General features: G+C 43.8%; 2 protein-coding genes across 2 annotated transcripts in view; one reads left to right on the top strand and one right to left on the bottom strand.

Moving 5' to 3' along the window:
* RANBP9 (RAN binding protein 9) overlaps positions 1-14653 on the top strand; it is a 72931-nt gene extending 58278 nt beyond the window's left edge. The window contains 4 exon segments of the mRNA XM_070361008.1: positions 2286-2407; positions 4031-4182; positions 11388-11499; positions 13662-14653. Of these exon segments, the coding sequence (XP_070217109.1) occupies positions 2286-2407; positions 4031-4182; positions 11388-11499; positions 13662-13792 (517 nt within the window). The 3' untranslated portion in view covers positions 13793-14653.
* Positions 14654-15340: 687 nt separating this feature from the next.
* Positions 15341-20642, bottom strand: NOL7 (nucleolar protein 7). Its single transcript, XM_005904496.3, has 8 exons — positions 19282-20642; positions 19124-19184; positions 18467-18525; positions 17007-17038; positions 16549-16630; positions 16126-16247; positions 15973-16050; positions 15341-15522 (listed from the first exon to the last, which is right to left on the bottom strand). Exons 1-8 carry the CDS (start codon positions 19542-19544, stop codon positions 15446-15448), a joined length of 774 nt encoding a protein of 257 aa, XP_005904558.2. The 5' UTR covers positions 19545-20642; the 3' UTR covers positions 15341-15445.
* Positions 20643-21863: the final 1221 nt, after the last annotated feature.

Below are 21863 nucleotides of genomic sequence, written 5' to 3'. Positions count from 1 at the left end.
AATATAACCATTTGAATTAAATGCTAGTGTGTGAGGGCAAGTTCTTATGGATTTTTATCAATTTGATTGATGTTGGTTTGGTCTTAGAGCATGAATTGATGGGTCACACTGCGTTTTGGGGGAATATGCATCAGTGCAAAATTCTCCCATGGAAGGAGACAGCTCCTAATGTTTACAGTCTCAGTGTAAATATGATTCTGGAGAAGTGCATGTAAAAAATCTGTATTTACAAATTTGGAGATTAATCAGAATTTCCAGGTTATCTATTACAAATGACAAATATGTACTGAAATAATGGTATTATGTGGTACAGTTGTGAAATCCACAAAAATGATCCAAGAACAGCAGTAGGAAAAGGGATTGTCTTGCTGAGGAGGTTAGGGTAGGCAGTGGAGACGCCACACTAAAATATGAAATGAGAATATCATAGTAAAAATTTTGTATGGAGATGTAAACAATTAAGCCTTTAGTTCATCATATACTTTATAGTATTTATTAACAGTACTTTATGATTATTAGACGGTTCTACCATAGTTTGAAGGTAGGATTGCAGTTACTTTGTTGAGTTTTTCACTTAAATATTATGCTCATGGCAGGAAGTTGCTAAAGAGACCTGTAATTACCTGAGTTGAGGGAAGCAAGCTGAACGGAAGGGGTTGATGACATAGCATCCTCTTTTGGGTGCAGCTTAGAAGAAAGTAAGCTCTCAAACTGCCTTAAACTGTTAAGCAGTACCAGTTATTTTCTAGTTGGTAATGGCTTTCCTTGTGACAGTGTTGTGAAGTAGGCAAAGATGGTATTAACTGACTATGAAAACCATTTTACAGATGTAGAGCTGAGTGCCAGAGAAGTAAATGGCTTTTTTTAAAGGTGAATAATTAGTAACTAGTAAGTTGCAGAACGATGACTACTTCCCAGGATGTCTGACCTCTAGACTCGCGCTTTCTTCATTAGACTCCCCGTGAGAAATGCTCTTCTTCCCACCTCCTTCTCCTCCATCCCAGATTCTACTCAAGCTGTAAAATTCTACTTCAGTTGTTAACCTCTTCCAGGATGATTTCTTATCAATTCTCAAATTTCATGAAGATAACTACACAAGCTTTTCTAACTGACGGAGATGTGCTGGGGCCACGCCCTGTTCTTCTAGATCTCTGAGTGTCCTGTACCTTGATGGTCTTACGGACAGAAGTGTGTATGCACCCACTCACCCAGGCTGGAAACCAGTGGTTGCCTTTGCTGGCATTATGCATAAAGTGCAATTTTTGCTTCTCTGCATTCAATTTTGTTGTTGTTGTTGTTTTCCTACAAATGAATATACATTGCTTTTTTAATGAGAAATAATCATTTTTATTTATTTAAATATTTTCTAAAGTTTCATCAAGTGTTTCCTTCTGGACTGTATAATCATTACCTAGATCTTCATAGGAGAAATCTGGAAGGTTAGATATTGTTGCTCGGGGTGTGGATGGAATGAAGGGCAAACGTTGGCAACCTCAGCGTGGCCACTTAGAGCTGTTGGCACGTGTTATTCATCCCGTCAGTGTGAAATGGCCTTAGGTATCTCCAAAACAGCATTTCAAAAATTCAGATTCTGCAGTATATTTAGAATCTTCAGCCAATAAGAAAGTCTGTCAGAGAAAAGTAGTGTTGGGTTCTGAAAAGGGCTGAGGGGATGAGACTGAGTAGTCATTTCTCGTGTTATCACTTACCTTCGAGAAGGAGTATAATTTTGAGTAGTAAGGACAAATGCCCAAACGCCATTTGGGCAACGCCAATGCCCAAACAAGCAGTCTTTCTCTAAAAGACTTAGAGAAAAAGTAGTCTAGAAGCAAGCTGAGTATGAGGGCAGGGAAGGAGGCGAAATGGGGTGGGTCCCAGGAGCAGGTTGTTTCGTCAGGGAGGTTTTTGCCTTACATGCTTGGGGCAGGGAGGGTGGTATTTTAGGGCAGGAGTTGATTAAATGAAGTGCAGATCTAATTCTGAAAGATAATGGGAAATATGTGCTGGAAAATGATTTCTCCATAGTGATAGGAAGTCTTAAAGCCACTGCATTTTAGTACATGTATCTTTTTCCTTCCTTATCTCCAGGACTACAAATTCGTTAAAAGTTAGCTGCATCTTTGGCTTTGAATACATTCAAGATTTAACTAAATACCTTTTTTCCAGATTGCTGTTGCCTTATGAAGTCAGTTTTATAAGTAGGCTCTGTAGTTGAGTACTAATTGATATTAAACTAAGCTGCAAGTGTGCTATTTCTAAAATTAGGTTTGTTTTTTCATTTTCAGTAATGATGTAGACATGGAAACAGATCACTACTCCAATGGAGTTGGAGAAACTTCATCCAATGGTTTCCTAAATGGTAGCTCTAAACATGACCACGAAATGGAAGATTGTGACACCGAAATGGGTCTGCAGTGATATTTCTTACATTTTTAATAAAAAATGATGACTACAAGGTTATGTTTTTACTTGTACTGATTCACAGCTGATGAACATAAATCAGATTTAAAGATGTGTGTGCCATTGGATTTGATAGTAACATATTCTCTTAGAAGTCTCTGAGAGTGGATTGCTAGAGAGACTAGAGTCTAATTTTTTAGTATTTGGCGTTTTCTTTGCTGAACTGTTTCTGCACAACTGCAGTGCTCTCAGTAGCGCAGCAGTGCGAACTTACTAGTGCTCACTGTCCTTTGAAAGGATTGGTAAGGCTGGAGATACAAAAAGTTTGTGTACCTATTTCAATATAGCCAATATAGATAGGCCACATGGGTAGAGATGATTTAATAAATTCTAATCAAATTTTCTTTAATTCATTTAACCTGAATATATGCGACTATTCATAGTTCAGTGCCTGGCAGGTAGTAGGTGCCTGTTTTGACACCCTCCCTTGGTTCCTTCCCCCTCAAAATTATGTGGCTGAGAAACATATTAGCATGCATAATTTTACTTTGTGGACAACTTGTGTAGTAAATTGTACCATAAAGTTAAACAAGCAGCAAACTTCCCCATCAATTGAGAGTGAAAATTACTGAAGCTTATAAATTTTTATTTGATTTTATAATATTTTGATATTAAAGGGAATTTATTAAAATTGCTAGAAACTATTTTATAAATGCAAACTTAATATTACTTACACGACCACCTTGTTTAGGATCATGTGTTCCAATGTGTAATTCACTCTTTCAAGCAAGGAGTAGGACTGAAAGGCAGCCTCGTTTTACCCTATCAGATATTAGCAAGCAGCCTCAACATTCCAAGAATAGTTTGTGTCTAGGGATAAAGAGCAGGAGTTCTAGAGCCGGATCACCTGGATTTGAATTCTGCAACTGCCACTTACTAGCTGTGTAACCTTGGGTGAATTACTCAGGAGCTCTTTGCCTCAGTTTCTTCATCTGTAAAATGGGTGTAATGATAACTGCCTGTAAGTGCTTCATAAACATTAACTGTTACCGTCATGATTAGTGATTTATATATTGTTAACTAGTGATGTATACTTTTTGCATTGTTGATCAGTGATTATTGTCAGTCAAGATATATAAACTGAAAATTTTTTTCCTAAAAGTAGTGTAATTAACCCTTTTGATTAGGTACAGTATCGTCTGTGTTTTTATTGGAGTCATTTAGATTATCTTACCTTCAAACTGTTCTATGTCAATTAAAGTAGCCTGGGAAGTAGCTACTTTTTCCTTTTCTTTTTTTGCAGTGTTGCTATATTTTTAGAAAATTGTGCTTAATTTTTCATAACATTTTCTTTGAGACATGTACATCATAACACTGAAAGCTTGTCACCTGACTTTCAACTCCAAGCTAGATAGATATTGGATCCTAGAGTCTTGAGCCCTAGAGAAAGTATTCCTTGTAGCTACAAGGTTCCGTATTATAATAAATTAAAAAGAAACTGCATATTTAGGTAAAATATTAGAAAGTAGTTACTATATGAAATGTTCAAAATGTTGTAAGCAATTTATGTTTGTTTCTCCATTGTATCCCAACTGTAAGGTAGTGAAATACCTGTTTGTTTTGCTTACAGAAGTTGATTCAAGCCAGTTAAGACGCCAGTTGTGTGGAGGAAGTCAAGCTGCCATAGAAAGAATGATTCACTTTGGAAGAGAGCTGCAAGCGATGAGTGAACAGCTGAGGAGAGAATGTGGCAAGAACACAGCAAATAAAAAAATGTTGAAGGTAAATTTGTTTTCCCTTGAAAAGCTGTAAATGTGTGGATGAAACTAGAATGTCGCTTTGTGAAACCCTGAGCAGGGCTGCGGTTGCTGTTGGGAGGCTTGGACACGAGCTCCTCCCTGGCTTCCTGCCCAGTCGCGGGTGAAAAGGTGCGACGGGGTGAGGCGGCCAGGCTCTGCTGGAGAAAGCGCTGGACTTCAGGAAAACACGTAGGTTAGACCCCGGTTCTGCACTTCCCAGTGTCGTGCGCCTCTTATCAACTTACTTTCTTAGTTTTATTTTCTCAGCTGTAAAATTGGCAGAGTTATTAGGAGAAATGTGAGAATGCTGATCAAACTATAAATGTGAGATATTTTGATTTTAGGAAACACTGCTTAGGGTTGCAGCCAACTGAAGGTACGATATGTGGCCTTTGTTTTGATGGTGGTTGGCGAAGGCTTGGCTCGTCTTCCACGAAGAGTGAAGACACATTCTCAGGTCTCCTCTGGATTGATGCTGTGCCGGGTGGTGATAACGGGCAAAATGGAAACACTTCAGTTAGCCACAGCTCTGTGTAGCAGCTGAAGATGGAGTTTCGCCTCCCTTAAGCCAGCACTGCAGTCAGCCGGGGATGAGTTTTCCCATAGTCACAGCAGTGCCCCCAGCCCTGTCGGCTGTGAGCAGGAACCTAGCCGTTGTGGCCGTGTGTTTTGTTTTGTTTGCCCTGCATCAGGTTGGGCTCAGTGTCAGTTTGTTAAAACACTTTCTTCTCAGTGTTTTGAAATAAGTCCAGAAACTGAAGGAGAAATGGCACGTGGTGGCCTTGACACCGAGACTTTGGGAACTGAAGGAGAGGGCGAGCCTCGGGGCTCCCGCCATCCCTTCCCGAGCTGAACCGAGAGGGCCGGTGAGCAACCGACTAGCACTAAGTGTGTGTAAAATCAGGGGGAAATAACCGTCCCGGCTTCCTGCACCAAGAGCTTTAGTACAGCACCTGTGTAGGCAGAGTGTCCCTGTCTAGGAAGGTTCAAGAAGCCACTTTTACACTTCCAGTAAAAAGGCATGCATAACTGGATTTATCCAGATTGCAAATTTTCATCAGTCTGTTAGGTTGGTGCAAAAGTAATTGTGTTTTTTCATTGTTGAACTTTGCCATGTAATACTGGAATACATTCTTAAATAAATGTGATTGTTATACATCATTTTAATGCGCATTTCTCACTTTGGTTTTTTTGCTAATTAATGATGTTAGACAAAAAGAAAATTCGAGCGATTTTTTTCTTTGAGTTCAAAATGGGTCATAAAGCAGTGGAAACAACTTGCAACACCAACAACCGCATTTGGCTCAGGAACTGCTCACGAACATACAGTGCAGTGGTGGTTCAAGAAGCCTTGCAAAGAAGACAAGAGCCTTGAAGATGAGGAGTGCAGTGAGCGGCCACTGGAAGTTGACAATGACCAGTTGAGAGCCATCATTGAAGCTGTTCCTCTTAAACTACATGAGAAGTTGCCAAAGAACTCAGCGTCGATCATTCTATGTTCATGTGGCATATGAAGCAGATTGGAAAGGTGAAAAAGCTTGAAAAGCAGGTGCCTCTTGAGCTGACCGATAATCATAAAAATTTTCATTTTGAAATTTTGTTGTTTTCTCTTATTGTATTAAACAACAACGAACCATCTCTCGATCGAATTGTGATGCGACAAAAAGTGGATTTTATATAGGCAGCTGGAGACAACCAGTTCAGCGCTTGGACCGAGAAGAAGCTCCAAAGTGCTTCTGAAAGCCAAACTTGCCCCAAGTAAAGGTCCCGGTCACTCTTTGGTGGTCTGCTGCCCATCTGATCCACTGCAGCTTTCTGAGTCCTGGTGAAACTTACATCTGAGAAGTATGCTCAGTCAGTCGATGAGGTGCCCCAAAACTGCCACACCTGCAGCTGACATTGGTCAGCAGAATGGGCCCGTTCTTCTCTGTGACGACGCCCGACCGCATGTTGCACAACTTAACACTTCAAAAGTTGAACAAGTTTGGCTACAAAGTTTTGCCTCATCTGCCGTCTTCACCTGACCTCTTGCCAGCCAACTACCGCAGCAAGCACCGCAGAAGCTTGCTGCGGGAAAATGCTTCCACAGCCAGCAGGAGGCAGAAGATGCTGTCCAAGAGTTTGTTGAATCCCAAAGCATGGATTTTTATGCTACAGGAATAAATGGGCTTAATTCTCGTTGGCAAAAATGTGTTGATTGTAGTGGTTCCTACTTTGATTAATAAAGATGTGTTTGAGCCTCGTTATAATGATTTAAAATTCACCATCCGAACCAGCAGTTACTTTTGTATCATCCTAATACAACTTTGTAGAATCTTTTCAGCTATCAACAGTGCTAAGAAACTTACTTCTTAGGCTTTATTATTGCTTCCTATATCCAAAGCTATCCATCTGGGAAACTTGTTTTAGGGCAGTGGTTCTCATCCTTTTTGGTATCTAAACCCTTTAAAACCGATTAAAGATTCCCAAAGGGCTTTTGTTTGTATGAGTTATATTTATTGATTTTTCTGTACTAGAAATTATTACTAAAATTATTAATTCACTTTAAAATAACAAATCATTACATGGGTATTTTTCATAAAAGTGTTACTTAATCTTTCTAAAATAAAACAATGAGAAGAGAGTAGCATTGCTTTACATTTTTGTAAATCTCTTTAATGCCAGGTTTAATAAAAGGTAAGCTGGATTCTCGTCCCTACTTCTGCATTCAGTCTTTTATGAACTCACACATCATGTCACCTCTGGAAAGCCCCACTGGGAGAGTTGTGAGGAAATAGGAGTGAGAAAAGAGCCAGTACTATCTTAGTTTAATATCATGAAAATAGTTTGGACCTCACAAGAGCCCATGAAAGGGTCTTGGACTCTGGTTGTCCCTGGAGAGAACTGATGTTTTAGGAGATATTTTGGAGATAGGAAATGTTTTTTTAAAAAGAACTCATAGACATTTTTACACTAGGTCATCTGCTTTCTTGTTAAAACTTTATGCTAATTGAGTATCATTTTATGTAGTCCCTTTGAAAATTTAACATTTCACTCCATGGCTTATTCTTGATTGTAATTTGTGTGAAGCACAGAAAAGGGCATTACATGGCCTTTTCTCAGAGATACTCTTTGATTATATGTTGAATGAAGTAAAGAGGTAATTTATCATCTAAGGAACGCGGATGGCTTTGATTTTGCACCTCTGACTTCCGTGCAGATGCTGACTGCTGTCTCAGCGTTCTGAGCTGCTTCTCACCTTCCCCAGGCTTAATCTCCTCCCAGGTAGACGTCGACCCGAGTGACTGACCCAGTGGTGTCTCAGCACCTAGGGGACAGTGCTGGGGAATTAGTGTTGGAGGCGGACACAGAGAGGACTTTTGTTTGCCTTGGTTAAGAAGGATTAGAAATTAGTGCTTTTTTCTTTTATTTTTCACTTCAGGTCATGGGTAGCTGAAGTGGGTTTTTTTATCTTTAATTTTTTTTTTAATTTGCACAGACTTCTGAAGCATATATACGTATGTAGAGAGAGAGACAGTAAAAGCTGAGGTGAGGTTTACCTAAGTGGCATAGGGCCCCTGGTGTTCTGCTTCTCCTCAGTCGTGGAGTAGCAGGCACGTGGCAGACCCTTGGAGCAGCCCACCCCCGGGGCTCGGGCTGGGGGTTCCTGCTGCACCGGGGCTCGCTTGACCTTTTCCTCACTTTCTCAGTCTTCCTTTCCTGTTTTCCTGTTGTCTTTGTTTTTCTTGCTTACCTGCCTGAGTCTGCCAGTGGCTCCCAAGAGAGTGCCCTAAATTGTTCAACAGCTGTGTATTGAACCTTGCAGAGCGGAGGGTCAAGCGGGAGGGCTGGGTGGGTCAGGTTAGAATACTCAGCCCCAGTCTGCAAGTAGCTCTTAAATCTAGTAACTGAAGCAGAAATTGAATCATTTAGGCACATCCTACTGAGAAACTGCTACTGATTTTAAGCCAAATATAAGTACAGTTTGAGAATCCTACCTAAATGTCGTATTTCCCTCAGAAATTATTTCCACTGAGGTAATTTTTTTTTCTAAAATAAAAAGTAACCCATAATACCATGATATTTTACAGGTATTTTCAGTTTCCTGCCTTAAATGCATGGGCATATATTAATATTTTATCTGGTTGGTAATTGTGGTTATCCTATTTCGTGTTGCCCTTACTGTCATAACATGTGTTTCCAGCTCCCAGGTGGTCCTAGTGGTAAAGAACCAGCCTGCCAGTGTAGGAGTCACGGGTTCAGTCCTTGGGTCAGGAAGAGGCCCTGGAGGAGGGCATGGCAAGCCACTCCAGTGTTCTTTCCTGGAGAATCCCAGGGACAGAGGAGCCTGGCAGGCTACAGTCCCGGGGGCCCCAAAGAGTTGGGACACGACTGAGTGACTAACCAACTCCTGTTGCTATACTGGAAAGAATTGAAGTTTTCTAGGGTGTTTTAGGGTCTAAGCTCATACCCACGGCTCCCACCATCCAGGGCTTTTCTTTCCTCTCAGCCTGTGTCTGTGGCTGCTGCCTGTGACACAGCACACTCTGTTAGTAAGCAGTACCCCGAGCGTCACTGCTCACACAAGCTGCCTTCCTCCCAGGACTGCGAGTCCTTGGAACAGTGACGAGGCCCTGGTGATCCCTTTGTCCAGTAAATACTCATTCAACTGTACTGAAAATACGGGTCCAAAATCTTAGACTTTTTTGCTTGTAATATTTAGATTGGTAATTGAAAGAAACTGTTTTTACTAAAAGAAGTACAGGAAGTACTAGCTGTGTTGGTAACCTCTCATGGCCTTAGTTTGCTTCTAAGTGAAGTGAAGTGAAAGTCGTTCAGTCCGACTCTTTGCAACCCCATGGACTGACTGTACAGCTCGTGGAATTCTCCAGGCCAGAATACCGGAGTGGGGAGCCTTGCCCTTCTCCAGGGCATCTTCCCAACCCAGGGATCGAACCCAGGTTTCCCACGTTGCAGATGGATTGTTTACCAGCTGAGCCACAAGGGAAGCTTCTGAGCCACAGTTTGCTTCTAAGATGGGCATAAACATCTGGCTCCTAAGGTTACTGTGAGGATTAAATGAGATGGTACACACTAGCCCTTGAAACACTGCCTTGCACAGTGTTAGCGCACAGTAAGTTACTACCATCATGATCTTTTTCTGTTAATGTTTTAAATACCAGGAGGTGTAGATAGAATGGTCTTGATGGGAGATTTGGGACTGCAGCATCCCACCTTTCGGGGAGCAAGTCAGGATGTAGATTCAGGAGCATAGTCTTGTGCTTAAAGTTTTATGTAGTGATTATTCCTTGGACAGACTCTTTAGTCTTTTAAAATTTATCTGCGCTATAGGGATCGCAAAGATTTAGACACAACTGAGCAACTGAACTGAGCTGAATTGCACTATAGGGGTGGCATTTCATGAGATGGATGTGGGTAGGGTGAATTAAGTCTTGAGCAAAGCTCGGTCTTTAGAAATAGTGATTGACCAGTTAGCTTCACAGGATAATCAGATATTAGTACTTTCTCCATGAATAAATTTGGATTGGGAGGGAACCAAAAACAATATAGTAGCTTTGTGGGATGCAAAAGATACCTTAAGTACTGTGAAGCAGGCCTTGCAATCAACAGGTATGTGAAGCCTTTTTTCCCCCCTTTGTATCTAGCACCTTGAGTACTGCAGGGGATCAGAATAGAATAAGTTCTTCAAAAGAACTTTCATTAATAGCTGGGGCAAGAGGTCTAATGTGAGTGAAATGCTCAGCCGTATAGAACAGTGGATGGGGGAGCCTATGTATCCCTGTTGTCAACCCCAGACCGCACAGCTCTGCTCAACGGGCAGTTCTCTAGTTGCCGCAACACAGAGGCCAACTCGGATAAGAAAGGATAAGGACACACTTGACCAGGAAGCCTTCTCCCACTCGCAAGATGACTCAAGGGGTGCTGGGGCAGTGTCCCTGGGAAGATAGTATTCTTCAGGAATTTGTCTTCCACGTTTCAGTGACCGGCGTTTTGAGTGTTGTTACCTAATTCACTGATTGAGTTTCCTCAGCACTTGTCCACGTACCCCATGTGAGCCGGGAAGGTGTCCTATGTCTAACTGTCTATATCTGTATCATAATATTATTCTGCATTGGGGTATTGATTTCTGGCAAAACAGTAATTTATCATTCATTGAACGATTAGCATGAACTGACATGACTAATTTCTTTAGCTCAGTGAGTCCTCATAAACTGAAATAGGACCTCGTATAATCCCTGTGATGGGGGGGTGCGCTTAGCTGTGTCCGACTCTTTGTGACCCCGTGGACTATAGCCCTCCAGGCTCCTCTGTCCTGTGATGGGGGGGGGTGCGCTCAGCTGTGTCCGACTCTTTGTGACCCCGTGGACTATAGCCCTCCAGGCTCCTCTGTCCTTGCAATTATCCCAGCAAGTATACAGGTTGCCGTTTCCTCCAGGGGATCTTCCTGACCCAGGGATTGAACTTGCAGCTTCTGTGGCTCCTGTGCCGGCAAGCGGATTCTTTACCACTGAGCCACCTGGGAAGCCCAATCCCCATTATACAGATAATGAAACCGATACTTAGGAAGGTGGTTCTTGCCAAAGGCTACACTGGTGATGCAGCTCCACTCGAGGCCAGCGTCTGACACCGTTGTAGTTATATCCTCCCACAGAAGGACAAGGGCCATCAGCTGAAAAGATGCTGTATGTCAGTTACTTCAGGAGGGGCAGTCTGAAGATGGTTCTGAAGGGGAGCTGGTTGTTTTTTTGATCACTGAGTTTGAGAAGACGTCCAGTAAGATGTGTCCAGTTTCCCCCATCTATTTTTTAAAAAATATATGGCAGGTCATATCCTTTTGATGTCACATTCGTATCAGTGGTCATTAATTGTAAAGCATCTGAATGTTTTGTCTTTACCTTAAACAGTAGTAGCCCATTCCACAAGAATGAGTTTTTTCCGTTTTATTTCTGTCCTATATGTTGTGTAGGTATAAGTGGTGGATGGTGAAAATGGGTGTTTGTAAAAAATAGGAAAACAGATTAGACTTTGCTGCATAATCTAGTTGTTAAAAAAGTCTCATATCACAGGGGTAGATGAGCTTAAGGGTTAATCTAGTGCCTTAAGGTGTACTCGTAGTCTCTCAAGTTGAAGCCATAGTGAGCACAGACACTGAACTATCTGACTTAATCAAATTGCTGTTTTCAACAGGATGCATTCAGTTTACTAGCCTATTCAGATCCTTGGAACAGCCCAGTTGGAAATCAGCTTGACCCAATTCAGAGAGAACCTGTGTGCTCAGCTCTTAACAGTGCAATATTAGGTAAGTGAAGCCAGAAAGCACAGCTTTAACTAGTCTCTTGAGTATTTGAGACGGTATTTGTGCTGGTATTTATCCTATGGTAAAATCTTAAGGGAAATGTTTTCTACATTAAAAAAAAAAAATTACCTCACAGTATAGAAAAATTCCTGTTATCTCAGTCCCAGATTAAATGGATTCAGATGGAATAAAAACAGTACATTGGGGTGTATCTTGTGATGTCTAGAAAACAAGTGTCTGTGAGTGTGGACACAGCATTCCTGGCCTGAATTGCCCGTGCCCAAGCTCCCACCACGGTGAAGACACTGGCTCAGGGCCTCCCGGGCTCTTCAGTGCCGTCAGCCCCAGCTCTTGGAGACGCAGGCTATGTGCAGTAAAGTTCAGATTTAACTACATGCCCTTACCAAGTGAAAAGGGGAGGGGAGGGGAGAGCAGCAATACGTAGGCTTAGCCAGGGGGAGCCCAAAGTGGGAGACGGGGACTTGCTGTCCCCTGACTGGTGGCCGTTCCTGTGAGCAGAGTGTGGTGCTTATAAACTGAACAGATGCTCTTTAAGTGAATTCAGTGACTGCACATTTTATGCATTTATATATAAACTACATAGGGTTGATTATTTACATAAAAGGACATTTTAATATCTGGGCAATTTTTTCCAAAGGGAATTTGGATGAGGGTGACTTTTCACTTTCCATTTTAGAATGTAAGTCCTCAAAAAAATGGGAGCTACCAGTTTAGTCTGTTGTGTGCTGTGTGGCCGTTTGGCTTGGGAGCTTTGAGGAACATGTGAGACACTCAGATGAGGGCAGTGCACACACAGTCAGTGTAGGCCGGAGACTGGAGCGGAGGCAGGGCTTAGATGGCTGGAATGTAAAGGGAGCGATTTAGAGTTCTGACATGGGGGCCTTAATCTGCTTCTTTGCCCTTATAAAGTTCATTATTAATTAATTGTTGTGGCTTAATACTGAAGTTTTGGCATAGGAATTGGTATTGCGTTATAATTTTCTCAGATTTAGAATTTGTATATAATACTGTGAATTTTCTTTGGTTAATATGTTGTCTTTGGTTATACAAAATTAATTTAGTTCTACCGGTAAAAAATAAGTATACTCAGTAGCACTGCTAGGATTGTAGGGCAAATTATAGTTTGCTGTAACTGTCTTTTTGAAATGACTATATTATAGGTAATCATGAAGCCCTAATTGCTTTGTATCTGGGTAACACTCAGACTCGGAAAGAATTTTTGAGGAAAAGTGACCAGTTTTCATACGATAGTTAAGAATCTTGCATTCTCCAGGGCAATTAAAATTTCAAGTAGTCAATTGCTTAGGACCATTATCCAGGATATATATATATATAGTGCCCTAAATTATGTGGCTCAACTATAAATAGTGCTTTAATTTATTAAATCTATACAATTCCTGCAAAAGAAAGGACAGGACTTGAACTGCTGTGGGTGTGTGTGTGCATGTTTATAAACACTGTGCTGTATTACAGAGCCTCACGTCTCAGCAGTGCTTCAAGTTAGAGTACTGGCATGTGATGCCTGCAAGTTCTGTATTCCAAAAAAATGTAAAGGACAGTTATAACCGCTGTGCCTTCCGGGGCCAAAATAAAACTGTGACAACGTGCTTACCAACCCAAAGAGCATTCACCACTGTGCCCTGAAGAGGGAGGAGTAGGCGGCCTCTGTTGGGCCGTATCCCCAGAAGAAGAACCCATCAGTGAAATTTCACTGAAAGCCTGGTGCCCTTTTCTCTGACCTTGATCAAACCTTGATCAAACTTCTCTGACCTCTGGGGCCCTTTTGTTTGACCTTGATCAAACAGGAGAGAGACACTAAATGTGCCTTACTCCCCAGTGCAAACATTAGGTAAGCAATTACATCATTCCCATCATAGTAAATATGAAAGTAAAGGTTTTTGAATATCTAACAAAGTCTTAATTCCGCAAGAACTTATTACTACTTGAAAACCCAGTGAGCACAGTACCTTGTCACAGTAATGTCCAAGGCACTGTTTGCTTAAAAACCACCTTTGCTGCTTAGCTTGTTAAGTACAGTGCAGGCATTGGTAATTTTGTAAGCAATGCAGTACTTTCCTGATTGAGAGATGCTGTTTAAAATGTCTTGCTAATTGCCATTTCCACTTTCAATCATTTTTCCTCAGAAACCCACAATCTGCCAAAGCAACCTCCACTCGCCCTAGCCATGGGACAGGCCACCCAGTGTCTGGGACTGATGGCTCGATCAGGAATCGGATCCTGTGCTTTTGCCACGGTGGACGACTACCTACATTAGCTATGCATTTTCGGAGCTCACACTTGCATTGTGGCGCATAGACGACATGGAAGTAGACCAGCTCTGCTGATTTGAAACTTAGATTTTTAATTATGTACTGGGGACAGGTTTTTGTCGCTTTACATTGCTTCCTAGTTTACAGCATGATGCAAATGATTTTCTAACTTAGTGTTAGGAGCAATTATTTTCCATCTTTAGCCTCTTAGTTGTCTAAGAGTTAAATATTACTGAATTCCAGACATTCAAATTGATCATCACAAATCCTCTAAAACAGTTACCTAAAAGAAACCAAAAAGTCCTGCCTTCTTTGTTGGGGGGAGAGAGGGGGGAAGGAAACGGAACAAGTTGTGTTTGTGTTAGCATGTGGGTGATGTAAACTTCAAATTGGGAGGTATTCTGACCCCCGCTCCCATATAAGCATTCAATCAGTGTAACTTGCAAAATGCATAAACATCTGACAGTTTGAATTTATAGTGTTGATGGAAGAAATCATTTTTAATGTGTACTGTAAAACTTGAAATACTCAGGAGCTGAGTGGATATGTTTGTTGCTACTTACAATCCCGACCTGTTAGTCCCAGTAGTTTTGTTTTAACATGGTCTTTCTCAACTTTGTTTCTGTTTAACTACAGATGACTTCTGTTGTAGACTCACAAGTTGAACTGTTGTATTATAACAGTATTACATGTCAACAGTGTGGTTATGACCTTTATTTATATAAAAACCAAATATTTAGTCAATTTACTGTGTCTTAATTTAATCTTTGTACACCTTCCATTTTTAAGTGCTTAAAATGAGTACTATATTGCAATAAAAATGTAGTGATATAATTAACCAGCCATTAAAAATTTACTTCTACAGATACCAGAGTGTCAATTGAATTTATACATTAGGAACTTGCATACTTATGATTAATGTAAAGTTAGAACAAGTAAAATGAATGGTTGCTACTATAAATCTGAGCTCTGCAACCTAAGACTGCCTGGCATTTACAGGCCTCCCTGGATTAGGGCCAAACCTGATACGATAGGCGATATAGACAGCAGGCAATTAATCTTATTTTCATAATCGTCATGTGGCATGTGACTTGGCCACTTTTAAAGCAAACCCCCAAACTGGTTCAAAGTAAAATAGGAAGAAGCTCTTCAATAGAATGACCATATCCTTTGGTTTGGCAAAGGTGTCTGTTGGCTGTACACCAAGTCTTAAGCCTTCTTTTAAAAGAACAGATTATCCACACTTGGACACTGTGCTCTTCCACATATTCTGTGAAATCTCGTCAGTGGCACCAAAACACCAGAGACAAACACATCCAAGAGCTTCAGTGAAGCTTTTACTGCCACACTGCGGGGTTGGGGGGGTGCGGAGGTGCCCTCCTGGTGTGGGTACTGCTTGTGGTCAATAAAATGGAAAAACAGAAAATAAAGGAAAACAAGTCCTTTTAAACTGCTGCTTCCAGGATGCTCAAAGCCTAGGAGGCTTACACGCCAGGTGGATGAAGTGTGACTAGGTGCTGCCCCTAAGAGACTTGAGATTCTTATGACGACTCTTCAGAAGGATTTATAAGTGATTTATTTTTTTTCCATAAAAATTACATTCTTTACATAACTAAGTTCTATACATACAAAGTACTTGTTCTTCATCTAGCTTTGATTTACGTCTTAGGAGTTTTCATCTTTCTGACCATCCAGCGTTTTGTAAACCTCTTGGCATTTTGTTTTCTCTGAGATCCTAGAATAAAAGGTTTGGGGCAGTTAAGAATAAAGAAATAAAATTCCCAAGAAACAATTCACAGATTTTCTACATCGTTAAAAATTGGTACATGTACACATATACTGGGCTTCCCTGGTGGCTCAATGGTAGAAGAATCTGACTGCAATGCCAGAGACACGAGTTCAATCCCTGGGTCAGGAAGATCCCCTAGAGGAGGGCATAGCAACCCACTCCAGTGTTCTTGCCTGGAGAGTCCCATGGAGAGAGGAGCCTGCTGGGCTACAGGCCCTGGGGTCACAGGAGGTGGACACAGCACATGTGCACATACGTACTACACTGGCCTGCTCTCTGAGCAACTTTCAAACAGTAACAGAGCCACTGAAGAAAAAAAGATACACTATCTCCTTAACAAGAAACATTATTCAATAAGATAAAACTCAGATTCAAGAGAATAAAGCCAAATCTTACCCCAAGTATTATTCAAAAACTGGGCTGCAGCCTTTTTCATCGGTAACCTCTTATTTTCAAGAGACAGGAACTTGTTTACTAGGAAAGAGGATTATTTGTCATTTTTTTTGTTTAATTCACAGAAAAGAAAGAAAAACAGTCTAAGGAAATTACCAGTAGTTCTGTTGGTTCCAGGACCATATAAACAATTTTGTATGAAGGCTTTGGCAGCTTCTTGCCTTGAATCCCTCAAATCTTGATCTTTTAGCCTTACAGCCATGTAGCTTTTATTCTGGCTGGCGATCAATACAAAAAGAGAAAATGAGGCCACACTTATTTTCAAAATAAAGTATTTCTGTTAGTTGATTCAAATAGTGGAGAAAAATCCCCAAATCCTAATTTTGTATAAGCACAGGTTAGATGATAAAATTATAGGGCTATTTTACAACTAATGTTTACGTTTTAGTAGAGCAAATACTTTTTAATATAAATACCCAAAATGTTCCACAGAGGATCCAATCTGAAACTGCTACTAATTGAGGTAATACCCCCCTCAAAGGTCACCTTTACATCCTACACACAAAGACGACTTCTTACCCAACAGTCTGTACTTTCTGCACTTTAGCTTTCTTAGAGTCACTTCCTTTCTCTCGTTCTTCATTTTTCTTTTGCAAATTAACTAAAAAATTGAGTTAATATTTCTCATTAGCATTTGTGCACAAATAAATCAAGAATATATACTGGAGTTTAAATATCCACTACACATCAATCTGTATGTGATCGTACAAAATAAGCTACAATTTAAGACTGTGCTCCCAGCGCAGGGGGCTCAGGTTCAATCCCTGCCGGGAGAACCAGATCCCACATGCCAGAGCTAAAGGATGTGCATGCCACAACTAAGACCCGGCGAGCCAGATACATTATTGTTTTGAAAAAAAGAAACAAGCTAAAGCCCACCAGGCCTGTTTCCATGCTCCTTCTCAAGGGTAACAACATTTGCAAGTATCAGCAAATGCCCTTGACACTTAATGAGAGGTTACGTAAATAGTCCATACCTTCTTTCAACTTTCCCGGTGATTTCTTCACACTGAGGGAAGAAGCAGCAAAACACTGATTGGGATGGCCGAGAGCGACAGACTCAGGTTATCACAAAATTTCAGCTGGTTTCACAAATAAGATAACCCCCTTTTACTACCACCATTCTCAATTTTTATTGAGCATCCTTAAAGTCACTCCCCAATGTGCTGTCAACAACTCCCAATCAACAGACTATACTAGGCTAGGAGGATCAGAATTTAAAATCTGAAAGTATATTAGTAGGCTTCCAAAGAAGCAGATTGTTGTGGTTGATGGAGTTAAAAGTATTTAAGAATTATGTAATACAGTATTTGAAATATGAAGTGAAAGGTGGTAGGCCTGCCTGCCTCACTTTATGTGGAGAGAGCTGAAAGGATTAATTGAACACTTCAGACACAACAATGGAGACAGACAATGGTAGTCTCAAAAAGTGTGGTCTAATGGAGAGAGAGTCAAAGGCCAGAACACAATGAGATGTCTATACAGAAGTGGAAAAGCTAAACCGCCGGGGCAGTGATGGGATAGAGGGAATAAGAAGGGACAGGTGACAACTTGGTTTTCAAAGATGAAAGGGACTTTGCCACCATGATGTATTCAGAAACTCAAAGAGTATTGAGTAACTCTTTGGAAAAGTTCTTCTACGGAAAAAGAACAACTGTTCTAGCAGGGCTAAGCTAAATTTAAAGCAATAAGAGAAGACAAAGGGGAACAGGAAAAAAATAGCAAATATTTAATCTAAATTTAGTACAGTATAGAATCCTGATGCCATAGCACACAGGAGAAAGAGGAGCTTTAAACATACGGTGGATGGCAAAGCTACTAAATGAAAAGAGGAACAAGGAGGGAAAAATTATGTGGCTCAGATGGTAAAGCGTCTGGCTACAATGCGGGAGTCCAGGGTTCGATCCCTGGGTCAGGAAGATACCCTGGACAAGGAAATGGCAACCCACTCCAGTACTCTTGCCTGGAAAACCCCATGGAAAACAGTCCCCAGGGTCGCAAAGAGTCAGACAGGACTGAGTGACTTCACTTTAACAAGGAGGGAGAACAAGGTAAGGCAAGCAAGGGACAAGCTGAGTTTTAGGAGCCTATGGATAATAGACCAGTACTCCACACCCCACTAAAGGATGAACTTCAAAACACTTTTATTCACACCCTCTATCCTGCCCCTAGTACACTGACAGTGGCCACAGTTTACTGTAGGAACTCACTGAGATCAGCAACTCAGAAGCTAGAGCTACCCATGGGAACGACAAAAATAAGAAACAGCCACAGACGGAAAATAAGTGGAACATTTCCCTCCACCTGTCCCACCAAATTCAAATATCTCCTAGTAGCTTTTTAATTTAGACTTTAAAACTTGAGTTCAGACAAATGTACCAAGACAGCATTAAAACACTGTATGTAAACAAGTAATAAAAGGAGACCCACCACTTACCTAGTTTGTGAAGCTGTAGTTAACTTCTCTAGAATAGTATCTGGAAGGAGTTTTCTTTTCTTTAAAGACGTTAAAAAAAAATCAATAAAAAGTAAGCAACAGGACAACACGCCCTGAAGTGCTTTTGAAGTTACCATTTTAAGGACAGCCCTACCTCTAGGCAAATAAATGATCCGAACACTGCCCTCCACTACCTGTGAGCTGTGGGAAGACTGGGGCCCAAGCAACTCAGAGCCTACTCCTACTTCACTTGGAAGACGTGAAGGCTGGAAAGGGTGCCCGCTTTATTCCAACCCTCGGGTCACGTTATACACCGAGGGCAGTTCACAGGCACGTCCACCTGCGGCCAATCTCCGGAACAGCAGAGCGCGAACCAAGCATCCTGTGCGCGGCCCTCCGTTTACCCAGCGCTGCCTCCTCACAGAGACCCAGGTTCACATAAACCACCTCCGCCGCGCGTCAGAGGAGGGTCTGGCTCTACTTTACCTCTTTCCAACCCTATTCTAAACTGGTGGACAGCGAGGAGCACTAGCACGCCGATGTCAGTGCTGTCGGAAGAGACCACCAGCGGGGCTCTCCTCCACCCCGGACCCCTGCAGCATTGAACTCTTCCCCGAGCCGGCCCGTGAAACGGCCCCCTCTTTGCAAACCTCTAACCTTCTGTTCGATGAACAGTTCCTCGCGCCGCTTCCTCTTCTCCTTCAGAAGCGCTTTGTCCCTGGAAGAGACCGCGACGAGTCAGGGCGGGCGGAAAAGAGAAGGGGGACGGTTAGGCGGCGCTTCTCCCCACCAGCTTGTCCCCCGGGGCTCCGAACCTGCGCACCGTCTCCCGAACTCGCCGCTCCTCCTCTTTCGCTTCGGCCTGGGCGCTGGCGAAAGTCAGCTCCTCCGGGGCCTCGTCGTCGAGCTCGTCGTCCCCCTCCTCGTCTTCCTCCAGCGGCTCGGCGGCCGCGCCGCTGCTGGGCTGCCCGAGCAGGAGCCCGTGCCCCGCCTCCTCTTCGGAAGCGGGCTGGCCCTCGTCCACCATCGCCGAGGCCGACGCCGGGGCGCGGGACGCGCGCGGCCTGAGCTGCACCATGACCCAAGCTGCGGGGACCCGGCGGCCGTCTTGACCTCTGACCCGGAAGCCCCACGCAAGCGGTCAGTGACGCAAAGGGCAGGCGCGGCCGGGGTCTGCCGCCCTCTGCAGGTTCGGAGGCCCCACCGCGCGGTACGAAGGCGCACGCGCAGAGCCGGGAAGTGGGGCGTGGCCTAAGGAAAGCGCCGGGCGTTCCCTTCCACCCGGCCCCGGAGCCTGCGAGCCGCGGGCCAGGATGCCCGGTCCCCGCCCACGGTTACGAGAGCCGATGGACTTGGGGGCTTGTTTCCAGGCAGGGCCGATCCGTGCTGCTGCCGCCTTAGCGGGGATGCCGAGAGCGTTGTTGCTTGGATCCCCGCGCTCCTCGGGGCGGGCTGGTGCGGGTCACGCCTCCCGGTGCCCAAGAACCCGAGGACCTCGAGCCCCTATCGCCCTGTCGCCGCCTCTTTCCGCTCAGAGAGCCGCTCAGTCGTATCCGACTCTGCGACCCCATGGACCGCAGCATGCCAAGCCTCCCTGTCCATCACCAGCTCCCAGAGTTTACTCAAATTCATGTCCATCGAGTCGGTGATGCCATCTAACCATCTCATCCTCTGTCGTCCCCTTCTCCTCCCGCCTTCAATCTTTCTCAACATCAGGGTCTTTTCCAAGGAGTCAGTTCTTCGGATCGGGTGGCCAAGGGTAGCCAAAGTATTGAAGTTTCAGCTTCAGGATCAGTCCTTCCAATGAACACTCAGGACTGATCTCCTTTAGGATAGACTGGCTGGATCTCCTTGCAGTACAAGGGACTCTCAAGAGTCTTCTCCAACACCACAGTTCAAAAGCATCAATTCTTCAGCGCTCAGCTTTCTTTGTGGTTCAACTCTCTCATCCATACACGACTCAGAGAGCCGCTGGGTCGAGCTAATAAATTCGGCTTCCTCCACTCCGCACTCCCTGTAAAAGTACCGTTTCTAAAGGAGGACGTGCGGCATAGCAGCGGGACCCCATGCCTTGCAGTCCTGTTGTCACTGAGGAGAAACAAGGTGGACAGACCCACACGTACATCGATCTTGGCACCAAGCGTGCGGTGTGACAACCTCGGCCGCCCTCTCGCAGGCATCCCTGCCCAGCCCTCGGCCGCTGCCTATTCTTTGTCCGCACAGACTCTCTCCCTCCAGACTGCCCCTCCCCGCCCCCCCGCCCCGCCCCCCTTTAGAACGTGAGCTCAGTGAGAGCAGGGACCCCCGCTTCCCGCTGTGACCCCAGGATCTTGCCCAGTGACTGCCCGTTGCACCTCCACTAAGTGACCAAAACCCGGGCACCGTGTATTTTTATGCCCGCTCCGCCCCACTACACCTATTTCATTTCTTAGCCTATGTGGCCATTCAGTAATCTTTGTGTTTATTTTCTCCCACCTGCTCAGCCAGTAAAGAAAACGCCTGCAATGCAGGAGACCCTGGTTTGATCCCTGGATTGGGAAGATCCCCTGGAGGAGGGCTTGGCAACCGACTCCAGTGTTCTTGCCTGGAGAATCCCATGGACAGAGAAGCCTGGTGGGCTACAGTCCATGGGGTCACAGAGTGGAACAGGACTGAGCAACTAAGCACACACCCATTACACAACAGCAAATGATTCATCATTCTCTGAACTGCCGATGCTGCTGCTAAGTCACTTCAGTAGTGTCTGACTCTGCAACCCCATAGACTGCAGCCCACCAGGCTTCTCTGTCCATGGGATTCTCCAGGGAAGAGTACTGGAGTGGGGTGCCATTGCCTTCTCCGCATTCTCTGAACAAACCAAGCTACTTCATGCTTACCTTGCAGTTGGACATGCTCTTGTACACAGTCCTCACTTGGAACTCCTATTTATAACTGAAAAACCCGCACCCAGGCTGACTTCCTCTCAAAGCCTTTCAAGCACCTTAATGTCCACCCCATCCCTACCCTGCTGCTGCTGCTAAGTCGCTTCAGTCATGTCCGACTCTGTGCGACCCCAGAGACAGCAGCCCACCAGGCTCCCCTGTCCCTGGGATTCTCCAGGCAAGAACACTGGAGTGGGTTGCCATTTCCTTCTCCAGTGCGTGAAAGTGAAGTCGCTCAGTCATGTTCGAGTCCTAGCGACCCCATGGACTGCAGCCTACCAGGCTCCTTCCTGCTACCGCTACTGCTAAGTTGCTCAGTCATGTCTGACTCTTTGCCACCCCATGGACCACAGCCTACCACGCTCTTCCGTCCATGGGATTTTCCAGGCGAGAGTGCTGGAGTGGGGTGCCAGTGCCTTCTCCCAGGCTCCTCCCTACTCGTCTCTAATTGCGCTCTCCTGTGAATCTTTTGCTGT

The sequence above is a fragment of the Bos mutus genome, chromosome 23 (genome assembly GCF_027580195.1).
Source record: "Bos mutus isolate GX-2022 chromosome 23, NWIPB_WYAK_1.1, whole genome shotgun sequence".
Lineage (NCBI taxonomy): Eukaryota > Metazoa > Chordata > Mammalia > Artiodactyla > Bovidae > Bos > Bos mutus.
This window is presented reverse-complemented; position numbering and strand designations above follow the sequence as displayed.

What these genes read in the sequence shown, in the direction of transcription:
- NOL7 (XM_005904496.3), bottom strand. Translation starts at nt 19,544, where the DNA reads ATGGTGCAGCTCAGGCCGCGCGCGTCCCGCGCCCCGGCGTCGGCCTCG. An exon ending in ACTACAGCTTCACAAACTAG is followed by an intron (nt 17,039 to 18,466) that starts GTAAGTGGTGGG and finishes TTCTTCCCTCAG; the next exon opens with TGTGAAGAAATCACCGGGAA. An exon ending in CAGAAAGTACAGACTGTTGG is followed by an intron (nt 16,248 to 16,548) that starts GTAAGAAGTCGT and finishes ATTGATCGCCAG; the next exon opens with CCAGAATAAAAGCTACATGG.